The 25,013-nt window shown below is 42.1% G+C and overlaps 3 protein-coding genes across 3 annotated transcripts; 2 read left to right on the plus strand and 1 right to left on the minus strand.

The window, feature by feature from the left end:
* Positions 1-186: 186 nt before the first annotated feature.
* atg101 (autophagy related 101) lies at positions 187-2,127 on the plus strand. Its single transcript, XM_071898378.2, has 2 exons — positions 187-728; positions 818-2,127. The coding sequence occupies exons 1-2, from the start codon at positions 477-479 to the stop codon at positions 1,220-1,222; spliced, it is 657 nt and encodes a 218-aa protein (XP_071754479.1). The 5' UTR covers positions 187-476; the 3' UTR covers positions 1,223-2,127.
* Positions 2,128-3,073: 946 nt separating this feature from the next.
* Positions 3,074-10,654, minus strand: zbtb21 (zinc finger and BTB domain containing 21). The gene is made up of 2 exons (XM_071898337.2): positions 10,572-10,654; positions 3,074-8,477 (listed from the first exon to the last, which is right to left on the minus strand). Exon 2 carries the CDS (start codon positions 8,473-8,475, stop codon positions 5,410-5,412), a length of 3,066 nt encoding a protein of 1,021 aa, XP_071754438.2. The 5' UTR covers positions 8,476-8,477; positions 10,572-10,654; the 3' UTR covers positions 3,074-5,409.
* Positions 10,655-12,854: 2,200 nt separating this feature from the next.
* umodl1 (uromodulin-like 1) lies at positions 12,855-24,939 on the plus strand. Its single transcript, XM_078286415.1, has 18 exons — positions 12,855-12,930; positions 13,173-13,415; positions 13,668-13,826; positions 13,929-14,050; positions 14,263-14,449; positions 15,361-15,501; positions 16,424-16,726; positions 17,173-17,430; positions 18,089-18,201; positions 18,336-18,561; positions 19,350-19,487; positions 20,031-20,136; positions 20,557-20,911; positions 21,009-21,169; positions 21,879-22,115; positions 23,102-23,261; positions 23,660-23,744; positions 24,752-24,939. Exons 1-18 carry the CDS (start codon positions 12,855-12,857, stop codon positions 24,937-24,939), a joined length of 3,258 nt encoding a protein of 1,085 aa, XP_078142541.1.
* The last annotated feature ends 74 nt before the right edge of the window (positions 24,940-25,013 follow it).

The raw sequence follows: 25,013 nt of genomic DNA on the forward strand, positions 1-25,013 counted from the left end.
TTAAAAATGCTAAAATTAGGTTATGAGACAAGAGTTGTTACGCTTAATGTATGTGGATTGCACTACGAAATCATACATCAAGTACGACAACTATTTTGTTAATCCCTCGAGGAATAAAACGCCGGAAAGGGTATTTTGAACTACACGTCGTGCCGTAGATTCTCCTGGTGTCACTGTCACAAATGGCTTCTGTGTCATATGTAGCATCCATTTGTGCTCAGTTATAATTGTTCTGCGCTCAATGAGCAAAACATAGAGTAAGCTGTATGGTAGCCGATATACAAAACAACTATTTTCTATTTGAATGTGACCTATAGAGACCGTGTGCGCGACAGGCCACGCCCATCCGTGGAGGTAAACAAACTGTATCGTCGTCAGCTTCCGTGGGGCGCTTGGCAGGCACAGAGTAGCCATATAGGCAGAGTATTATCCAACGCTAGCTGTAATCTGTAAATGGAAATAAGTGCCAGTTCGACATGAATTGTCGCTCGGAAGTTCTTGAAATAACAGTGGAGGCGAGGCAGGTCGACGAAGCCATGTTGGCCCTGCTGCACACCATCCTACTGCACCGCAGCACCGGGAAATTTCACTACAAGAAAGAGGGCACTTACTCCATCGGTACCGTGGGCACACAAGACATTGACTGCGACTTCATCGATTTCACCTTTGTCAGGGTGTCCTCCGACGAGCTGGACAGGGTGATCAGGAAAGCTGTGTGTGAATTTAAGGTAATTCGTAGTTCTGACGTGATTATACTCTAACTCATGTAATGGATAGGCCTGCCTTTTGATGTCTTCACTATGTGCTTTCATTACAGGATGCTTTGAGCAACTCAGGCAGTGACGGCATGGGGCAAATCTCTCTGGAGTTCTACCAGAAGAAGAAGTCTCGCTGGCCCTTTTCTGATGAGTGCATCCCCTGGGAAGTGTGGAGCATCAAGGTCAATGTTGTCAACCTGGCCAACGAGCAGGAGAGGCAGATCTGCCGGGAGAAAGTGGGCGAGAAGCTGGGCGAGAAGGTGATCAACGTTGTCGAGGTCATAAACCGCCACGAGTACCTGCCAAAGATGCCTACCCAGTCAGAAGTGGACAATGTGTTTGACACCAGTCTCAAAGACGTCCAGCCCTACCTTTACAAAATCACATACCAGATCACCGATTCACTGGGCACCTCTGTCAGCACCACCATGAGAAGGCTGATTAAAGACACCCTGGCACTGTGAGGGTGCCCCACGATGGAAGTTATGACTGAACTGTATCTGTAGTGGTCTCTGACAGCCGTTGTTGTACTCAAAAACATGATTAAATGAGCTCTACAGCTACAGTGAAGTGGTGTCAGTGTAAGCAACTAAATCGGTCTTAGACTGGCTGCTGTGATCAGCTTCTGTTTTGATTCCTTAGTTGTTTTGATTTCTTAGTTGTGGTACCAGTACTGCTTTCATCATGTGATGTCTACTTAGATTTCTTTTTTTTTTTTTTGCAAGCTTTAATTTCTCTTCCTGAATTGTCTGCAGTTGCCTTCATCTAGCCAATGCACCTTTAACACAATAGCAAATAACACTGTCAGTTATATTTTGTTTTTAATTTAACAAAGTGCAGACATTTTCTTGGTCATGATGACAAATAATGCCAGAATTGTGTACATTTTTGAAAATAAATGTTGTTCATTGTCATGTAAAAACATTTTGGCTCATGGTGATCACAGTCAGCAGTCACATCTCTTTCACACTGGTGATTGTTGCTATTCACCAATCATAACCTTTCACATCAGCCTGGCTGCCTGGAAAGATTAACTCGCAGGATCGTATCACTTACACTGGATAATAGACTTTACATAATATAAAAGACATGACTTTGAGTATGTGAACGGATTTCCTCATCTATGTGAAAACTTCCTCTCCACACATTTTCATTCAGTGTGACCTGACACATGAGGTGGACAGGATTTCCAGTTTGCCAGTTTCCAAATTAAAGCAAACACTTCCCAAGTTCACTCCCTAGTTTCCAGCCAAAAATTGTCACTGTGGCCCGTAGCTTGAAAAACATCCCCATTCCTCATGGCAGTGACGGTCTGCCTACAGGGTAACATTTGTTTCTTTTCATATAATTCCATAGGTAAACTCCGCCAATCACACTGATGAAACTGACACACAGAAAATTCAGTAAAAAAAAAAAACTGTGGCCTGCAATTAGCCATTAGAATGTGTGTTTTAGTTGTATATAAAGCCTAAATGGAAGGTCTATGTACAAGTATACACTATTTGTAAATGAAACCCAGACTCATACATGCCGTAATATCTAATGGAAAAACTCATGTAGGTAGGATAGACAATATGCATAAACTTTGTGGCAAACAAGTCCCATGATCTGAGAGTTTCAAGTCCTCTGTATTACATTACTTAGAAAATAAAATGTTCAGGATAATGTTATATAAGTCTTATAATGGACTGATAAGAGTGAGGTATTATAGGTCCACATGTCTATTTAGGGGAGGGTAAATGGCCAAAAATCTAAATTTGTGTGTCAATTCTTACAGTTAACCTTAAATTCAAAAGACCTTGGATATCTTCATCACTAAATCCAAGGCCCTAAAAGCTCCATAGCATGTAAAGACTGCACATGATTCCTCTTATACCTGCTTTGAAGCACATTGGTTCTGGACATATCCCAAGGTAGAAATTCTTTGTGACTTGCTTAAAGGACACAGTAAATCCAGAAAGAGCATACTGGTTTAAGTGAGAATAAAGTAAAATAGGCAAGGTAATAGAGTAAGGTCAGTTTAAAGAGCTTCATTGACCATTGTGTTCATCAGATAGAAATGTGATGAAGCTCAAATGAGAAATAAGAAGTTACTCTTTTCATTGATATCAAAGGCATGCACACTGAAGGTTTCTAAGAGTCCCATAAATGTGGTAAAACGTTGTTTGGTTAGGCTTTCAATATATATTTAGTATAGTTTACCAGTTGAACCTCAATTATTTAAATAATACCACATAATAATTGTACCATCTCACTTCACATACTCCATTGTTACTCTTTATTACAGAAATGAAGCACAAAAACTGTAGAAAACCTAAACACAAAACTGCTGCAAATCTCCAAAAGCAACAATAATGCAACCAATACTAATACAAATATTCATTATTGCAGTAAGAGCACAGTAATACTAAAAAGATAAACTTTTTTTTACTAACAAAATAGGTACAAAATAGAGAATACAAACACTGCCATATACACAAAATTATATTCTAATTCTTTCCTTGAAATATCTTTCTTTCATAAAGTTTTTCTCACAAAAAATTAAGAGCACTATTGTCAATACAGAATTTCTCAAGGGAATTTAACATCACAACGCTGCTTGCTTTACTCATTTAGTTGAAAACTGATTCCTACAGTTAGTGTGGAGCACTCCATGAATTTAACATCTCCCAAGTTGTAACAATCATAAAGTTTTGTGACAAATCCACTTCTCCAGATCAAATTTCTAAATCATCAAGCCAAAGCAGAAGTATACACTTGTACGAGAATACAATTGTAAAACAATTGGAATACAATCAAAAACACAATCTTTAATAACGTCTTTCGCAATTTAGTGACAGGAACACTTTCTCATCATTCGTAGAGTAACAGGTTTGCTTCCACACACCCCTTTTTGACTTCATCACCTCTAAATGCCTGAGTCAATAATAAGTCATCTGAAATCATCTTGTGCTTTTATGTAAAAGAGAATATTGATAAAATCTTTTAAAGTTGCATAAGGCCATCAAAGCATTGTAAAGCTTGATTAATTACCAAATGTACGTAACTGCAAAAGTGTATCTATGCACGAGTGTTTACACAACCCTTGTGCCCTCAGTGATTTAAGCTACCCTGCACTGCATAAAGTATCTTCAGTTTGAAAGTTGCTTGTAAGTTGCTAAAATTTCAGAAGGCTCAGTATTGTGGGCTGTCCATTCCTCGTTTCAGGAGTCATTGACAATTTCAGATAAGGGGGAAATCTGTGAGTTATGGAAAGGACTTTTAGTGGTTCGGAAATTTTCACAATGTCAGATAAACACAAATCGGCTTCATACTTGTCAGGTTTAAACAGTTCAAATTAATTTCCAGCAGAGGACATGATGAGCCAATTACTTAAACCAACCTTATCTAGTATGTAGGCTACTATCATATCAAGCCAAGTTTCCCCATTTGTACTAGTAAGTCGGTCTGAGCACCTTTTACAAATTGATTCGTGAGTGAAACTGAGCCAAGAATTTTTAGCAACATTTAGAAAATTTAGACAATTTACTTTTAGAAAAAAAGCCATTTTCCTCATCATTACGCATACAACTCCGTTGCTTGCTCTGTGTGCCATTCATTTGCATAAACAAAAACAAAATTATGATGCAACAGGCAAATCACTGAGATGATGACATTATAAGCAACTGAACTCAAATGAAGACTATAAGCAATTAAAAAGCCTGTAAAATTTTGTTTTGAAAACAAATAGAATATGTAGCTCATTTCCTTCTGTTCTTGCAGTCCTCCCAAATAAATCTGGTTTTAGTTAAATCAGTTGTTTTTCATGTTTCCAGGTCAGTCCATGCATACTGAAATGCGATGCCTAATGCAGCAGGTATCCCATGATTGATCTGTGGGTTGTAACTATACTGTACTTTCAGTATACTTATTGTCTTATTCAATTAACAACCCATTAAACATGAAATGACACAAAGGCAATAAGAAACTCAAAAATATGAGAGAAAATATCTTCAATAGCGAACATATTGATCTATTCCAAACAAATGCCATGGAATGCGAAGTATGAAGAAATAAAGTACAAACTATTACTCGTTCTTTCTAGCTCTGTAGCCTGAAGCCTCAGTGTTGGAAACAAAAGGATCCAAGCATTTTGGATGATATCTCCCTCAATATATAATATAATTAAACATTTTGACAAAGTGCATATTGATTACATCGTTGAGGCCACCAATATCAACTTATGTGATGTCACTCACATCAAGAGACCTAGACAGATCTGATACAAAGGCAAAAGCACTTCACTGATCTTTAATTCTACTGCAGCCCCCAAATTAAAGCACTTTTCCATCAAAACACCTAAATTGATGAATAGAAGTGAACAACTAAAGGAAGTTTAAAATAGATAAATGCTTATAGCTAAATTCAAAGGAAAATAAACCATTTATTTAATCATCTCACCTAACAAGGAGGAAACTAGCAATTCATTGCACACATTCACGTTCACACCGCTAATGCACATGGCCACTTTAATATATGACATGGAGGCAAGCAAATAAGCTATACATTCAAAGTCTTCCTTTTGTAGGCTGACATGTTTGTAGGCTGAGGTGTTATGCTAATATTAAGTATTGTCTCTCAAGAAAATGCACTACTACTGCTTGTGTGATGCTTACATGTGGCTATGACTCTGCTCGTGGCTCCAGAGACTAAAGGCCGTCTTGAAAGTCCTGTGACAGAGTTTACACATGTACTGCCTCTTAAAAGTCAGGGCAGAGAGAGAGGGTGCGTGGTAAAAGAGCGTGTCTGATTCCTGAGGACCAGCTGGAGTCTCCATGCTGTTGGACCTTGACAGAGGGCTGTGGCCGCTGGACTGCCTTTCTACTTCAGGCCTCTTGGTCTTGGTTACCGATGAGCTACAAGGCTCTGGGCTGCTCGACTCCTCGGCCACCGCTGTAGCCACTGGCGCCGTCTGTGCTGGTTTGAGTACTGAGGCCTGCGGGGAAGGACGTCCAGAGATTTGAGGGGTCATGGGCGGGGAGGGAGACGGAGATGATGGGCGTCTGTCGACTTCTTTGGCCCCAGCTTCGTCAGCAGTCGACATGTGGGACTGGAAGTGGCTCCAAAGGCGGAAGTTGGTCCTGAAGGCTTTGTTGCAGATGTGACAGATGAAGGGCTTGATGTGACATAGCAGCTCCTGGTGCCGTTCCAGGTCTTTGCGAGAGCTGAAAAGGTTTCCGCATTTCTCGCATGGCCACACACCGGGTTCCTCGGGCCCGGCTTTGGCAGACTCTGCGTTTTCCATCTCGCTCACGGCCTCCTCCATCGGCTCTTCCTTCACTACCAGCTTGCCGTGGTGGCCCATGCTCAGGTCCTCAGGCACATAGGATGAAGAGTCTTCTGAGTCGTACATAGGTGGACCTGAGGAGTCGCTGTAGTTAATGTTCTCTCTTGAGCTCCCAGTTGCTAGAGGCTCGTCGCTGTAATGCCCCTGTCCAAGCATGTCAGAGGCTTCTCCGTTGTTCTCTTGTTGCTTCAGGTTCATCTGGTCTTTAACAGTCATCATGTTGTGGTTGTGGACCTCCACCTGGTGGCGCCATATGCTGAAGGAGGACTTGAAGGTCCGCATGCATTCCAGGCACGTCAGTTTCTTGTACTTGCAATGTGCCTCGTGGTCTTTCTTGACCGTTGGACTTGAGAATCGGAGACCACAGTATGGGCATACAGTTGCATGTCGACAGCCCCTCTCATGGTCGCTCTGCTCAAAGAGTGAAGGCAGCTTCACATTGCAAAGTCTACAGGAGTAAACACCAGCATCTGTGTTCTTCTGTTGAATGATCTCATCCTGTTTCTGAAAGAGGATGCTCTCCCTTGCTGTGTCCTGCTCAGCTTTTTCAGCAGGATGTGTCCTCAAATGCTGTTTGTATTGAGACTGAAACAGAAATACTTTCCCACAGTAGGGACATATGAAGTTAGTTCTTGACCTCCTTTTGGTAAGTGTAGGAGATTGCAATCCCTGCTTATTTCTTTTGAGCTTCCAAAGCAAAGCTTTCTTTATTTCTCTCTCTCGCACAATATCTATCAACTTCTTTTGAAACTTCTCATCCAGCACAGAGGAGCTGGAGGATGAAGCTGGGTTTTGTACTACACCATGCTGGGTTTGGCAGTGTGTCCACACTTTGAAGTTGGTATGGAAGCGCTTGTGGCAGATGTCGCAGGCGTACGGCTTTTCGGGGTTATGATACATGTTTACATGGCGATGTAGCCCAGCACTGGATCTGAACACCTTCAAACAGTTCCAGCATTTAAAAATCTTGTTCTGTCGTGGCTCCTCAGTGTTCTCATTACTGTCCATGCTGGCACTGTGAGGTACTTTTTCTGACATGCTCTCATCAAGTGGGAGGGGATGTTCTTTAAATCCTCTGGTCTTCTTGAATGGGTATCTTCTGTTGTCTGCCCTGCCCTTTCTTTTCCCAAGATTGCAGTCTGGCCTGGAACCTTGGTCATAATTTGTCTGAAAGTCTTTGAGATTGACTGGCAAAGTATCTCCAACTGTGATTCGAATAATCTCCATGGGGTCGGCGAGAGGACTGCTGGGCTCAGCTTTCACACAGACCTCTCCTTCTACCTGAGTTTCTTCATCATACCTGCTGGGGTACTTTGACCTGAGAACCAGTGGAGATGATATTTTTGAACTGCCATTATGATCTGATGATTCTGTCGCAGATGCTTTTGACGCCATTTTAACAACCGACTGTTCACGGTTTTGCAGTTCCTTGAGCTCCAGCGTGGGTGAGAAGACCGGAACTGGGCTGTCCATGGATAATGATCTACGGAGCAGGCTTTTTATGAGGGGCCCGCTCCTATCAATGGTCTGGCTTGGCTCACCGGTCTGACCCTGAAAGGGCACTTTGGCGTGATAGAGGGGCTCCTCCTCTTCCTCCTCCTCTTTAGTGTCCAGATCAGAGCCTGGCTGCAACCTGATATGCTGCATTTCCGCATCACTGAAAGACACTGATGATGTCAGCTGTGGCCTCACTGATGTGATGTGTGATGAATTGCCTTTTAATATGGAGGTGTATGGATAGGTGGACTTCCTTTCAGAATCTTCACTCTTTTCAGTTGATTTTCTGGTGATGGATTCAGAGTTCCTGATTGATTCATGCGAGTTGTGCTCTGAGGGAGGCTGAGCCGGCTCTCGGGTGGAGTGGGGCGATGATGATCTCTCCGATGTTTTCCTTGGATAATTTGAGCGACTGGGGAGAGATGTGTCATTCCGGACCCGACGCACAATGACACTCCTTGTCTGACCATCATTCTCATCCTCCTCTGAGAAGGATAGCCTTTTTCTGGAGACACAGTAGGACACGTGTGGCCTTGTTGATCCAATGTTGGTAAGGAAGGGGATTCCGAGGCTGTAGCCCAGCTCTTGGATTGCTGCCAGGCTGCCTTTGTCCACAAAGAGTGAGGAGGAGTAAATGTAATTCAGGACAATCTCAAAGGCGTCAGGCTCACAGAAGTCCAAGTGTACAACTTTCAGGGCCTCTGCGTCCATCCGTGTGAACAGGGACTGGAAATACTCACTGCTGGCAGCCAGAACGCTCCTGTGGGCCTGGTACCTCTGGTCTGCCACAACCAGGACTACATCACACATCTGGCCCCTCAGCCGCTGCTCATTGAAAACTCCTAACACTGAAGGGGCATGGGAGGGATTACTGTAATGCACCAGGCTCTCCATGGCTGAAAGACAGGAGGTTTATATTTTAATGCAGGAATGTAAGATGATCATTAAGTCTTGGTTTATTACAGGTTTTGAAAGAGGAATCTTTGTACTAGAAAAGGAATAACCAAAACACACACTAGCACCTAGGTGAAAATACACAAACATTTTCAGGTACAATGATTATACTGTTAAATATGCAATCTTAAGAACCATTAATACAATCAAATCAACAATCAAAACATAGACTAAACTGAAACTGCTACTTATTTATAATGATAAAGCATTTATCCCCATTGTTATAGATTCAATAAGAGACTTATCTTGGAGATAGAGTTTCTAATTATGGCAGTGGGAACATCCAACCTTATGTACTAATAATTAGAAACAGAGTTCAGTTCAGTTCATTACATAAAAAAAAAAAATCAATATTCCAATTTCAATTCCTGTGGCTGTATTAATTGGAGCTGTATTAGATAAAAGCTGCATGCAGTGCAAATGTGTGGGAAGGCAGGTATCAAAACATTAATGATGTTAGTGTTTGGGTTGAAAAGTATGCATATATTTCTGTTACCCCTAGAAAGCCTAACACAACAATGTGAGATGATGTCAATATGCACTGAATATCCTCAGCTCTATTCATAAGCCAGGCATGTAGCCTAATGGAGGGCAAACCCACCTAAACACAGTTTACCCACATTTTAGGATGACAGAAATCGTCATGGTTTAAATTCATAGTATGTATCACAGTAAGAAGTATCAAACTGAAAGTTTGTGCAAAGTTATATGAAGAGAGTATTTTTTTTTTTGGGGGGGGGGGGGGGGGGTATTTGTACAAATACAAATACTTGAAAATGATACTTGAGAACCTGAAAATGATTATTGTTTGTACTGGTGGTTGTTTATGATGATCACCGAGTGGAGGTAATAGTTACCCACCCTTTTTATTTACCATGACTGTCATAAGACAAAATGTTTGCAGTTTCAATATCAACTGGTTTCCTCATTTTGAGGAACACACTAACACACTAACAGAAGGACATGCGCAGCAAGTTTCTATTGTATGGGCATTACATCATGTTTGTAGTCAGAAGATATGGTGGTCTATTACACCGCTGCGTTAAGCCAGCCACAGTTAGCCAGGATAATACAGGAAGTTACGCGACTTTTCATTTAGAGTAAAAGCATATAATTGGTCACTTTATGTCTATGAACACATGCTTTGAGTGGCCTCATTGTCAAAACAACCATAGTATTTCCATTTACTATAGATTCCTTCTTAACTGTATTCTTTGTTTTCACTTTGTTACTTTGTGATACTCAACAAACGTTGCAATACATGTTCTTCGATAAGGCTTTTATTTTGAAAGATTGGACCGGAAGACTCGTTCCTTATCTTGGCTGGCTTGATGATGGTTATAACAGATAGACGGAAAGCGAAGCTTCATTCATTCATTGGAGAAATTTTAACCACCGCTCGGTTGTTTCTCCCTCAAAACTAAATTCCATGTTAGGAGAACAACAGAGAAGGTTTCGCCTGTTTCAGTTTTTTGTGAGGAAGTCGAGGAAAGCTTTGAGCGTTAGATCATCTGTGAGACGTGGCTCAATTTCTGATGACATATAACTTCACCAGAAATGGCGCTTCGGTTTAGAAAACAGTCACACGTTTCGCTTTCGTGTTTGGGTAAATGGCAAAAGAAACGAGGCTAAACCCGTGCAGCCACAGCGTGGAAAATGCCAATACCAAACAAGAAGGGAAAAGTTGTGTCGCCGGGGTGTGTTTCAATGGACTCCACCACGTTAATCCCGGAATGAAAACACAGTGCGGACAGAGAAGCCGTTCGAGAGTGGAGACTGAACACATTTGCTACCCTCGGTGTTGTTATTTTTAAAAATCCGGTCCAGCCCGGCCTGACACGGCGCAGTCGCAGGCTGCAAAACAGGGCTCAGTACAGGGTTGTAGCTGGTCGGGTTTTACACCAGCTCAATCCCCCTTTCGAGTTACGTCAGGGAGGAAAAGGGAGAAAGCTTCTCCTTAACAGCACTCCCACAGCTATGTTACAGACACCCTGGTATTTTCGTTTCAATAAGTTTTGTGGGCTATCTAAACTTACCCTCAGCGTCGTGAATATTGAGTTTCCCCCACACGGCCAGGACTTTATTCACTGTTGTGTAGAATGAGCGCGCTGGTCGTGATTCCATCCATCTTGAATTTGACGTCATCCCACTCCAGGGATGAGGTCATCGCAAAGAACGCTCGTCACGTGCACTGTGCTCTGATAGGATGTTGAATGACCAGGGGGCGTGACCAAAGGCAGACTGACATAGAGGCTAATTTAAAGGGATAGGTCATGTTTTTAATTTCAGATGCCAAAGTTGTTGTTTTTTCCAAAGGTATTATAATAGCCAAGGGTGGAAGTAACAAATCACAATTGCTCTCATACTGTAATTGAGTAGCAGTGTACTTGTTAACTAGTTACTTGTTAGTAAGGATCCAGTTTGAATTATATGTCCTCTCAACCTTTTAGCATTGCATGGGAAAGAAGATATAAAAAAGTAACTCATCAACTTTTACTCTAGGTACATTTTAAATGACCTTCCTTTTACTTTTACTCAAGCAGATTTCAAAGAAGAAATCAAAGAAGCCCCTGATTATTGATTACGTACAAAAACTCTATAGACCTGCCTTTTTTTAAATTATTTTTTATTTTGCTCACTTTTTAATCTTGTGTTTATGTTTTTATCTTATTTTATGTTTTTTCACTGCTTTTCTTTTGAACTTTATGCCTTCCCGTGAAGCACTTTGTAAACACATGCTTTCTGATAAGTGCTATATAAATAAAGTTTACTATTTTATAGTACTTTTCAGTGATTTAATTACAGTGACTCATTCTGCTGCTGATACCACAGTAGTTTTTATTACCTATTGGACTCCAAATAGAAAGAAGACATTTTTTGGGAGGTTTTGCCTCTTATTTAGTTTTGTGAAGTTTGAATGGGTGGGGGTGCAGATACAGTGTTTAGTTGGAGAAGACATGTAACGACACGTCCCCTAACCCCAATGAAACTAATTAGGCCTATGATTGAAAGGAAGTCACTATGGCATGGCAATAGCTTTGTGTGGTTACTGCTATCCAGTGGGGAGCTGTTGCTGTGTTTATCTGGCCTACAGGCCTCTCAGTTACAGCGACAGTACCTGGCAACAGTCTCATGACCCAATCAGGTGTGGCACTGATCGCACCCGTATGATCGTTATTTTCATCTAAAATATGAAATACATGATGATAAGGAATTCTGTGGAGCCGATGATGTAGTTTCTGTGTTGTTGCTGCAGTCAAAGCTAAATCCATCTGCTGTACGTCTGTGGTGACTGAAGTGTAGCTGCACACCTCCCTCCGTCATTCCACATGCTCCAGTGCTTCAGCATATAATCAGTCATGATCACTTATGACTGAAGCAAGTTTAATCAGGCTCATTTTCACACCACATTACAATAACACAAACATCACCAAGGCTTAAATGAATTTACTGTGAAGGAAGAAGTGGGCATGGCAAGATTCTGTAAGAATGCAGAGGATGTGGGAGATCATTTTTATTTTTTCACTACCTGTGAAATATACATTTTACATACAAGCTATGTCTTGATATTACATATAGCCTTTTTTAGAGCATAGGGACCATGCTGCTCTAGCATTTAACAAGAGTGTAGAGATTTGGAGAAAATGGAAGGGATCTTTTTTTTTTCTCTCACTCCTCTGTACCTGACATTAATGACTGCCACAGGCTGTTAATGCCAGGAGCGCAGCGAGCACTGCCATGGTTACCTGTGTGGAAACCAAGTCATTAGGGACAGTGACTTTGACTCCTCCCAGCATACATCTCTCCTTCTGGCATGACAAACATGTTTACTGGCCCTGACGCTGCCAAGTTATAACTAGAATGGCAACTTATGCATTCTCCGAAAATGAAACTGAGGCCTCAAGCTGCCTTTGTTGTTCTGAACCAAAGGCTTTGGTCTTTTTAATACTGTATACTGGCTCACTAGGTTGTCACGCTGCCATACTTCATGGCAACCATGATCTGGATTTTAATATTCTTGCTGAAAAACCAGAACACACTCATTGCTGTGATTTTATTTTAGCAGAGAAACACACTGCCACCTGTAAACTGCAACTGTCTAACTTACACAGAGCACACTCGCCAGATTGCCTTATCCTCCAGCTGCCATGACTTTGTGGTCCATCTGGGGCTGTTGGTGCAGCTAGGGGAGGAGGAAGAGAGAGCCACAGAGGATTCGTCTGTTGCATACACCCCGAGCAGTTAGCATCACCTCAGTGAGGAATATGCATGCACGATGTGGTCGTTAAATACATGGTGGAGAATCTGATCTTGGTAAAATGAGGTGGATGCTGTCCGTCTGGGTGGCCGCGGCCCTGCTGGCTCTCTGTAGGGGATACAGCACTGGGTTTGAAGGTAGGCCTCTTGGTAGATGACGCATTAACATGGAATTGATGTATATGGGGTGGATGAGATTTGATTTATCAAGCTTTGCCTGTCGTGACGATCTTAACGTTTGTAATGTTTTCATGTGCAGAAGCTGGCTAGATGGATAGATTTTTGAGTTTTGAAAAAAATCTGCTGTAATTATGCAGCCACAGACTAACTACTGAAGAGACTCAACCACCACGAAAATTCATAGACATATTTTATTCTAGGATATCGCCTGTCTATGTCTGGCTACCGTCTATGCACTCGCAATGAGACAAGGCTAGTGAGTGTCCTGGTGACACATAGGATCCCCTACACCGTGACCAGGCCTTGTGGCGGCTGGCTGCTGTGGAAGACATGCGAGGCCACTCTTTACAGAACGACCCATCAGACTGAGTACAAGACGGTCACCCAGGAGGTTACCAGGTGCTGCGATGGCTACGTACAAGTCGGCAGCTACTGTGCTCTGCGTGAGTGTTGGCCATTTGTTCATCTCTGTGTATGATGACAGAACACAGATTCTTCTATGTATCTGACGTAGATTTTAAGTATCTTTGTACAAGTGTTTGGTAAGAGTTGATGATGCAGCATATCACACAGTAGTCATAGTGACCTATCCATGTGTGGCGGTGCATAAAGGACACCAGATGGAAGCACAGGAACTGCACTACTACCAACATGTTAATGTATGGCCTGTAACATGTTATTTCCTTTGAATAAAGCTCTAAACAGGAGTAGGGAGTTCACTGCCAGGCCGGGGTCCTGCTCCAGTGCAGATGGATTGCCTCCCAGTTATGAGGACTGTGAGTGGGACATAGACTGCCCAGGGTGTCAGAAATGCTGCCAGAAATCGAGTATCTCGCTCTGCACCGACGCTGCAAGTTAGTCTACATGATGACTGGCTGTTATTGGTCTCACAGTATACAGCTATTCTTTTCTTGGGTAAAGCCAAATGCTCTCATTGAAAACATTTTCAGGCTCAGCGTATTATTCAGAGAATGGAGGATGGCGTTTCAATGTGACAGTGACAGTGAAGACAGATTACCAGCAACTGATGTCCATGGACAGAGGGCTTCTGAATCACACAAGAGTGTTGCATGCAATGGTAATATTAATACTATTAATAATAATAATGCTAACACTACTACTACTACTACTACTACTACTAAGACTACTACTACTGCTAAGACTATTAGGCCTGCAACTAATAATGCTACCAAGACCTCTACTACTACTACTACTACCCTCCTGTTTTAGAGTGATTTTAGCTGTTTCTCCTCCCCATATTTCACGCTGATTGCTCTGTATCACTAACAGGTGACTGGGGCTCTGGACTCCCCGAATGTTTCAGTCCAGTACCTCAGTTCAGGACCTGTGCATCCCTTCAGAACCGCTACCTCGCTGCTCATTGACTCCGACTTCCCTCTTTCACTGTCCAACGCCACGTCAAAGCTGCACCTTCTCCTCAAGCACATCGGGGAGGTGTCATCCGTAACAGTGGAAGGTGAGGAGACGCGGCGGCGTTGACCTTTCAGTATAGCTGCTGGTTGCTTTTTCAGAGAGATGAGATCTATGTAGAGTTTTGTGTATGATTCATGTGGCAGAGAACGTGGTGTTCAGGAAGAAGTGACTCAGTAGCACCACAGTTTCCCACTCCCACCACTTCTATTTGAGTGACAGTCATAACAGCGGAAAATAACACCAGAACGAGCGCACAGACGCACACATACGCACACACACACACGCACATACACACACACACACACACACACACACACACACACACACACACACACACACACGCAGATATGAATCGTGTATCAGTCATACCTGCTGCACATGCACATAGAGACAGACGCATAGGAACAATCCACACACACACACACACACACACACATACACACACATTTACATACACTCAACTAAATTTGTTGTTTCCTTCAAACTGCACTCTGTTACAGATTATGAATTGCCTGCTCTACTTTGTAGTCATTAATGTAATTCATCGGTTTATTCCAACATGATAATTTAATCTGATAACATTTGGTTATTTCTGATTTTGCCTCTAAAATATATAGAATTATAGTGAATATATTCCAATTTACACAATGTATTTTGAATAGCATTATTGTCACCTGTAACTATTATAAAGCGCTATTTCAAGTTATATAAAATGATGTTTGTGTCTATAATCTCACAATCTAAATGTCTTTCCCTACAAACTAAGTTTCTGGGTAATCATATATTTTCAAAGAAGTATTTGCAATCTTCTGTTCACACATTACAGTGATTCTTTTATGTGTAATCCATTACTCCCTGTACAGATACACCCCTAGCCTCACACTAGATGACACAGTATGCAAGAAAATCTAGTGCAAATCTAACCTTTCCGTGTGTGTGTGTTTCTCAATGCAGATGTGGATGAGTGTGCACACACTGGTCTGCGTAAATGCTCCCCTCAGGCTGAGTGTAACAACACAGTGGGCTCCTACCTCTGTACCTGCCGCCAAGGTTATATTGATGTTGACCCCAGCAACACTGGAGCACATTGCCAAGGTTAGGGTCTGTGTGTGTGTACTGTATATGTGTGTGTGTACACATAATTTATTGTTTCCCTGTTGTTTGGTGGGTGGTAAATCAAAAGGTGGGTAAACTATGACCTGCAGTTGGTGATCATCATAAGGCAAACATCCACCAGTATAAAAAATCAATTATATTTTCAGAAAAGCAATAATTTATTTTTCCTTAGGAAACCCTATCCTTAAAATACCCTATCCTTATATCGTACCACTTACATCAGTTTGATATTACTTACTATGCTTGAAGAGTGACTTTACCTCCTAAAGACCTACGTCAGCCTAAAAAGGTGGGTAAACTGTAGTCTGCAAATAAAAAGGTGGGTAAACTACTGTATGTTTAGATAGGTTTACTTTATTTTGTTTATTATGTTAAGAAGTGTCTCAGAGATCCACGCTGTCTTAGCAGTCTCACATTGTATGGGAGAAGAACCCTTGAATTCCCACTACCTTGCTAAAAGGGGGAATTTAAATATGCAGAAACTCAAGACACAGCAGTAAAAAAGTGCATCAGCTGTACACTGACAACTGGGCCAAGAGGGACAACCTAACACTAACAGTTCAGTAAGAACACTTAGCGCTAAAACAGGAATATTCTAGGTAGGGCGAGAACGACAAGGTTGCGCAAGCCTTGTTTTTGGCACAAACAAACTTGTATGGAAGAAATCAACACCTTCAAATAAGGCGAGATGGATGATAAAATAGATACATCTACAAGAGGAGGCAGCAACATGTGCCAAAGCAGTTTCTCAAGCCCAGAACCAGGAAATTGTGGAAAGGAAGAGGATTAGCTGTAATGACCAGAGAAGTAATGGGTTAGTGAGTATTTTGCGTCAGAGAGAGAGGTCAATGTCGAAAACACAACGCTGTTTTCGACATTGACCTCTCTCTTTTATTTCCAGCTGACCCGAGGGGGACGACCACCACTGAGCCCCCTGCACCCTGCAACATGGTCACGATGCCCACCTCGACCTCTCCTCCACCTATGAACACAACCCGCACTCCAACTACCAACACCACACAGCACCCCGCAACAGGCAACAGCACCATGGGTATCTTCAACTCTTCAGAGACCAGCATGCCTACAGTTCTGAACACTACAAGCTCTGGCCACTCTTACTCGTCATATGCTCCACAGCTGCAGACGAGCGCTGCACCTTATACCAGCATGGGCTCCACTGTGGATGTGCAAACAACCACATGCGGTAAGAAGTATTATATTTTTATCTCAAAGCCCCCCCCACCTTCCTCCAGCGACCACTAGTCTTGCAAGCAAATCTTTGGTTTACAAGCCAAAGTAGGAGTCGATGTGTCTATTTGCAGAATTGCTTGCTCTATACTGAAATAGGCACAGCTGTACATCCCTAACTGGACTCCCTTGACGCACAGGTGAATTTTATTTTGAAATGTATTATGACTGTTTGAAGTTGATCATATATCACTTTCTGAGAAGGAATATTTTCAGGAAAGCTTTGAAATTTGAATGGCCTGATGAGGTCATTAGACAGGTAGTTTAGTTCATTATTGTTAGAGCTTTTGATTACATCCATACTCTCACTAATGTAGATATATTTTATTACTTTGACTGTCAACCCCGTTCACCCCCCTCCTCCCCCCACCCCACTACCCACCCACCACCGCCACCTTCCAGCTCCTCCTCATCTCACCAGCTTACAGTCGGCCAACGTCACCGGAAACTCCTTCTGTGCGTACTGGTCCTGCCAGTTTCAGACAAACCAGACCTACCTGGTTGTTCTGAGCCAGGGGTCAGAGGTCATTAGGGCTTGGGAGACCAATCAGACCATGTCGGAGGTGACGGGACTGCAGCCAGGGGTGCTCTACAATGTTACTGTCACCCCTTGTGCCTGCGGACGCCAAGGAGACGCCCTTCAAATGTCTGTCAAGACTGGTAAGAACTGTACGCAGATGAAGTGAAAGCTGGTTGATCGAGTGGCTGTCGCTTTTGCTTCTTTTTCTATCATATACTGTCATGGAAATATCATTTGTACATAAAACAGCGCTTTCTTGTGTGCAGATTCCTACTTTAGCTAGTAAGATATAGAGTAAGAGGCAGTGTTGAATGTCAACATTTTGCAGCAACATGGTTACTTTTGCCAGTAATGAGTAGTGTAATGAATTTCTACTTCAGTTTCAGTGATAATATTACAGTTAGCAATCAAAAAATAACTTCGTAGTTTTGTTATCACCCTCCTCTAAATAATAAGACTGGTTTTCTTCATGATTGGTTGTCTAAGTTGGATGAAAAAAATGGTTTACTTTCTCTGGGTGGAAGCATTCCCACTATATTTTGAACATCGACACTATTTAGTTTCTCTGATCAACAGGAGAGGGAACCGTGTTATCCTGATTTGGGGAGTAGAGGATGTAACCTACACCCAACACCCCAATTTTGGGGGTGTAATGGAAAAGTATCACAAGTAGTTTAAGGAATTACTTCCCCCAGGGAGTAATAACTAAAGCAATAACATCACTCTTGACATGAGTAATGACCTCACCTTTAGTTGTGGACAGTATTGTTCCATGTACCATAAGTGTTTTCTTCCCAGCTGCTCAGACCCTTGATGCCACAGCTCGACTGACCAACGTCCAGTTCACCGCTGACCTGCTGAACTCCAGTAGCCAGGCCTACCTGAACCTCACTCAGAGTATTAAACAAGAGGTGGGTGGGTTACAAGGATTATTCTCTGCCAGAATGTGATCTTTGAATGAAAATGTAATGAAAACAGTGACACAGTGAAAACAACCCATCCATCCCTGTTCTGACTGTGGACCTGTGTCCCATGTCACCAACAGATCTACCAGTCTCTCTCTTCAGAGATCAAGGCCATGGTGGCTTCAGGACAGGTGAGAATCAAGATCAACAGCCTGTCCCAGGGCAGTGTGGTGGTTAACTTTACCATCATCTCCACCCCCAACAACGACGTGAACCAACCCATTAACAACGTGTCCTCCGCTCTGCTGTCCTCCCTGAAAAACAGCTCCAAATACACTGTGGATGAAAACAGTACAAGTATAAACGGTATGTCCCTTACCTATTCTCTCTAGATAGCGTCTTTTTGACTTTTTTTTGTACTTAGAAACCAGTTCTTAAGAACACAGAGCACTTTTACTCACTCTGAGTGTGTTTTCTCTTTTGCTTTACTGTAGAGGATAAACATGTTGAAAGTGATTTCTCCATTGGCCTTTCAGTCATTCCACCATCTGAGAACTGTTTGTGTTGGGAGAACAGCAGCCTCTCCCTGTTTTCTCCCTCTTCGTGCTGTAAAGCAATATAGCAGATATCCTGCAAAATCCAACACAGTGTCACACAATGTAAAATGCAATGTAGTGGCTGGTAGAGGTTACCATTATTCCCAGTGATGGTCTCAATTGTTCATGGTAATTATAGCATCATCTCAGAATGACTGAGGTAATGATTTACTGATGTTAAAATGCCAAACATACACAACTTTTAAAAAAGAATTGTCCTTTTAAGCAGTCAGACTTTTTAGTTTTCATACTCAAATATGTTTTATCTGTGAGATATTGCTATTCAAAATCCACAAGAAAACAAAACGCTCCTTCTGTCTCTCAGCATGGAATGCCAATGCTGTATCATTATGTAACGTCATTTAAATTTAGCTCTTCAGCTGTCAATAGTAAAAGTGAATATCAAATCCTTTTTGACATGGGATGTCTGAATCAGTCATATTCAGTCCAGCATCTGTTCTTTATTTTGAAGACAATTTGCAAGCCAGGCATCTACAGTACTGAAGAACTACATGAAACCTTACTTATTAAGCCAATATGTTTTTGTTCTTCGAGAAGATTTTGATGAATGTGCTTCAGGGGAAAATGACTGTTCCCAATGGGCCACATGCACGAACATCTGGGCCTCCTACGAATGTATTTGCATGGAAGGCTTTACAGACAACAACCCTGCAAGGCCTGGACGAGCCTGTCAAGGTAGGGTCTAGCAGTGAGAAAGACTCTTTACACAGATTCTATACACTAATGATCTCTTTGCATTTTGTAACCTGAGCATCTTTTCTTGTGCAGCAATGGGCACCACAACATCATTCGAGACAGCTGCACAATCAGTGACAACTACAATGTTTTCTACTGTCAGAACCTCCACTCCCCCTCCAATAACATCCTCAAGCAATGCTATAGTGGCAACAACAGCAACCAATAGTCCAGATACAACCACAGGCATTACATTAACAAGTGGAGTGGTTGCTACTACAGTCATATCTCAACCTTCAACACCAGTTTCAACCACAGCCATGATGTCTGCTCCAAGTGCGATAACCATACAAGCTGCATCAGCTGTCCCAGTTGTAACTACTGCCCCTACTACCACTATTACTGCCACTACTGCCACTACTTCCACCACTACTACCACCACTACTACCACCAGTACTACCCCTACTACCACCACTACTACCACAACTACTGCTCCCACTACCACCACCACTACCCCTGCTACCTCTACTTCCCCTACTACCACCACTACTGCCCCTACTACCATTGCTACTGCCCCTTCTATCACCACTACCACCCCTGCTACCACCACCTCCCCTACTACCACTACTACCCCTACTACCACCACTTCTACCCCTACTACCACTACCACAACTACTGCCCCTACTACTACAACTACTGCCCCTACTACCACAACTACTGCCCCTACTACTACAACTACTGCCACTACTACCACCACTACAACTCCTACTACCACCACTGCTACCCGTACTACCACTACTACTGCCATTACTACCACTACTACAACTCCTACTACCACAACTACTGCCCCTACTACTACAACTACTGCCACTACTACCATTACTACAACTCCTACTACCACCACTACTACCCCTACTACCACAACAACTGCTCCCACTACCACCACTACCACCCCTACTACCACTACTTCCCCTACTACCACCACTACTGCCCCTACTACCATTGCTACTGCCCCTTCTATCACCACTACCACCCCTGCTACCACCACCTCCCCTACTACCACCACTAGTGCCCCTACTACCACCACTACTGCCCCTTCTGCCACCACTACGACCTCTGCTACCACAAGTACTGCCCCAACTACAACCACTACTACCCCTACTACCACCACTATTGCCCCTACTACCACCACTACTGCCCCTGCTACCACCTCCACCACCAGCGAGGTTACACCAGGGACCATCTCAGTCCGGTGCAGGGCGATTGCCATCACTGTGACAGTTGCCAGGGATTTTCTAGTGAGCAAGCAGATCAGTGACGGCGCCCTCTACCTGGGCCTGGAGGAGTGTGGCATCAACGGGGGCAACGCCACCCATGCCCAGCTGACCGTGGCGTGGGATGAGTGTGACACAAAGCTTCTGCATGTGAGTTTTTTTCGGAACCAGAAACCATTGTTTCAGTGGAGAAACTTAAGCATCGTCCTTTGTTCATGCATGTTTTTTGGTTTTTCTTGTATTTCAGAATGAAACCTACTACACGGCACAAGTAACCCTGTTCAACACCATGGATCCGCACCGCTTGCCCAATGGCATAGTGGAGGTACCCAAAATACAGCTGCAGGTACCCATCATGTGTACCTACAGGAAGAGCATACTCATCTCCACGGGCTTCGGCTCCATGGGGTACGCTCCACTTGCTGCCATGGTTACCCAGTATACTTTACCATATCCGTTTTACTAATAACACTGCAGCTCGGGCAGTTGTCAGGTGTTCACACTAACAAATCAGACATATATATTATAGATATTCACTAATACATTGTTTGTGTCTGTGTTTTGTGCTGTACCTTGAAACATCAACACATCAATACTTATGCCTTCCGCTATATACTACATCCCCCTCTCTCTGAATTATAGTTTTACTTTCAGCTTAGAATGAAGAACAGCTCACAAATAATAATCAGCAAAGATCAGCCGACACAAAGTATGAGAGGGAGCAATAGGTTGTGGCCCATAACATCATGGCTATCATTTGTTTGCAAGCATGTTGATTGCTGTACGCTGTAAATTACATGTACCACAAAAAATATCCTTCTCAGCAGGTCATTTTAGTATTCCGTCTTATATTCTCATCTCATCTCATTTTCTTAAAGCACATGAAAAAATATGCCAGAATTTTCATGATGCTTGTGGAGCAGATCTGCCTTTTTGGCTTGTTTCAAGTTTTTGACATATCTAATCTGTGGCAGAATATTTCACTTGCTTCAAGAAAGATGAGGTTTTCAGACTGAATTTAAGATTAAATAATGTTTTTTTCTAGTGTGTTCCAGTTGTATTCATGGCTGTATATTGTTTGAGCACATACAAACATATTGTTCTCATGTATCTTCAGATATGAAATGATCAAAGATACCATCATGGGCTCGGGGTCGTTCCATGTGACGGTGAAGCTGATGAACGGTACAGCGCCTCTGCCCCAGAACTACAGCTTGTCCCCCGAGGATGACGTGGTGGTGGAGGTCAGCCTCAACACCTCAGCACAGCAGATTAAAGTGGTCATCAACAAGTGCTGGGCCACTCCCAGCATCAACCCCACAGCCTCCGACAGCTACACCTTCCTGGAATACAGGTCTGCAACTACATCGCCCTGTGGTGTGGACTTAATACTACTACTACTGCTAGTACTAGTACTACTACTACTACTATTACTATTACTATCGCTAGTATAACCAGTACGATCACCAGATACTACTACTACTACTACTATTACTACTATTACTACTATTACTACTACTACTATTACTACTATTACTACTACTATTACTACTACTACTACTACTACTACTATTACTACTATTACTACTACTACTACTACTACTACTACTAGTAGTAGTAGTAGTAGTAGTAGCAGTAGTAGTAGTAGTAGTCAGGAAAACTACTACTACTAGTAGTAGTAGAAAATAAAAACAATAAAATAGATTGAATAGATAGAAAAATCGACTGTAAAAAGCAAAAAATAAATAAAGCAAAAAACAATGTAAGCAAGCATAAAACCATAAAAAGGGAGGTCAAGGACCAATTAATGAAAGATCATTACGTAAAAGCAAGGAGTTAGAGAAGTATTTTAAGACAGTATATTGATTTAGCCATCCTAAGCTCTTCAGGCAGGTCATCCAAAGCATAAAAGTTCCTGTTGGAACAGCCAATAGGAAACTCTCGTTGTTAACCTAGACTTTGGAACAGCCAATAGAATCCTGCCAGGACCTCAGGCTGCCATCTGCCTCATATGGGGTTAAAAGTCTGTGATATAGTTTGGAGCCATGCCCTAACCCATGCCTTAATCATGATCAGTAAAATCTTAATATCAGTTCTTAAACTAACAGGTTACCAATATAAAGATGATACAATATGCGTGATAGGATCTTGTCTTCCTGCTCCATTAAGACCAAATATGGTAGCTTGCTTTATATTAGTGCATTGGTTGGATTGTCATTCATTACAGTTGAGAGATGACACTGAATTAACATATTGCATGGATTTGAAGATATAAAAAAAAAATCCAGTTTTAATTATCAGTATTTACTGATTCTGTTCATCCGTTGCTTGTGCTCACAGCTGCCCGCTGCCTAACACACACACCACAGTGCTGCAGAATGGGAACTCCAGCACATCTCGTCTGTCCGTACGGATATTCTCCTTCGTCAACCTGGATGTGATCTACCTGCACTGTCAGGTCCAGATCTGTGTACAGATGGGATCTGCCACCTGCGTGCCTGTGAGTATTTTTGGAGAAAAAAAAATCTGTCACAACCCTGCAGCTTCTCCAAGGTGCATGAATCCAAAAGCATAGTAATAAAAAAAACAGCTGCTTTTGGAGAACAAGTGACAAAGTGTTAATATTAAAAAACAACAACTTTTGGCTGCAAGAGCACTGAAACCTGACAAAGGCTACTGCAGCCAAAACACATTGGTTTTTTATATTAAAGCTTTGTCAATTGTTCTCCAAGAATAGCTGCATTTTTTCATATTCACAGTTATGATGTGCAATCATTTATCCCATATTCCCAAGTCTCTGACTGATGCATGCAGAGGTACAAAAGAGGAGATTTAACTCTGAATTTTCTCATCTGTCACTGACCTGTAAGATCATCATTGCTCATGTTTTCCTCCCAGGACTGCACTGAGAGAACAGCGCGCCTTTCCAACACAATTGGAAGAGCTTACGGTTTCTCTGGGCCTTTACTCCGATCAGATTATGGTGAGTGTGCTTACTTAGAATAATAATATCTGCTATAAAAGGCTGTTTTCTGTAGAAGAAGTGTGTGCTTGGTTCTGTTTGAAAAGGCAAAAGGTTATAGTGATTGGAATGGTAGCAAAAAATGTTCAGCTACTCTTGACATGCCTCTGGAGTGCCTTAGTTTGTGTCAAAAACATAGGGAAATATATTTTTAGGTAATATTTTATTCCAGCTGAAGTATTAATGGCACTACAGCTTCCATTCTGCCATTAATGAGCTGGTCAGTTTTAAAAGTAGAAATGCTATCAAAGTGTTGAGTGTCCATTATAAGCTTGAGAGTCTCATCATTTTAAAATTTGAACTATCTAGGTGTAGAATTAAAGTGCCGTCTATCATCACTGCAGGTACTAAGAGGAATGCATTACCAGTGGCCTCTGATGTTGTTAAGGGATAATAACCTTTCATGGGCAGCAATCCAGTTTCCCAGCAATATAAAAATCTATAAAAAGTATCTTAAATACTGCATTCAAAAACTCTGGAAGTCAATGATAATCAACGATATATTAACCTGTGTAGTCCAGATGTGTAATTAGCATGATGTAAAACACACAATGTTGTAAACACTCTGAACTTCATAAAGCATATTTGAGGTCTCTTGATTTAATGCTTGCTGAGTTACACCTAAGTGAATCTACTAAACAGTCACAAAGTGTATAAAATATTTTCATATCGGACTTCACATTTTCAATAATCATTTTGTCTGAATGTTCTAAGTCAAAATGAAAATTTCCGCTCTTTTATGAGTCCATGGCTGTAAGTTGCTGCACATTTATGAGTCTAAATAGCCATACTGTTGGCCAGAGGTGTGCTGTTTCTTTATTTTTTTTCAGAGAGGTACTGCCAAACTCAATATTTACATTATTTTGTAGTTGAGGGTATTGATTTAGCCAAATGATTTTAGTCTGCTAGTTGCCCTCTGTATCTGTTTATTAATTCATCATGGTTTGACCTGACTCATATTCCTGCAGAGTCCTTAGAAGAGGGATTTGACACTCTTCATCTGGTGGGCTTCTGCTGTCTCGGAGTAGGCCTGGCGCTCCTCTTCCTCGGTGGTTTCATCTGCCTTTTCTACTGCCAGAGGAACCGCATTGGACACTACAACTTCAGCCTCAAACCCAAGGAGGAGAACTTCACCTACCTTGTCTTCAACACCTAGGGGTGCAGGAGCTCCCAAAATGATAGTCATAGAATTAGAAAAGGCTAAACTTGCTGGCTGCAGATAAATGTGGT

The sequence above is a fragment of the Centroberyx gerrardi genome, chromosome 11 (genome assembly GCF_048128805.1).
Source record: "Centroberyx gerrardi isolate f3 chromosome 11, fCenGer3.hap1.cur.20231027, whole genome shotgun sequence".
Lineage (NCBI taxonomy): Eukaryota > Metazoa > Chordata > Actinopteri > Beryciformes > Berycidae > Centroberyx > Centroberyx gerrardi.

Coding starts and splice junctions, on each gene's coding strand:
- umodl1 (XM_078286415.1), top strand. CDS start 12,855: ATGAGGTGGATGCTGTCCGTCTGGGTGGCCGCGGCCCTGCTGGCTCTC. Junction 13,827..13,928: donor GCTCTGCACCGACGCTGCAA/GTTAGTCTACAT, acceptor TTTCAGGCTCAG/CGTATTATTCAGAGAATGGA. Junction 17,431..18,088: donor TCAAATGTCTGTCAAGACTG/GTAAGAACTGTA, acceptor TTTTCTTCCCAG/CTGCTCAGACCCTTGATGCC.
- zbtb21 (XM_071898337.2), bottom strand. CDS start 8,475: ATGGAGAGCCTGGTGCATTACAGTAATCCCTCCCATGCCCCTTCAGTG.
- atg101 (XM_071898378.2), top strand. CDS start 477: ATGAATTGTCGCTCGGAAGTTCTTGAAATAACAGTGGAGGCGAGGCAG. Junction 729..817: donor AAGCTGTGTGTGAATTTAAG/GTAATTCGTAGT, acceptor CTTTCATTACAG/GATGCTTTGAGCAACTCAGG.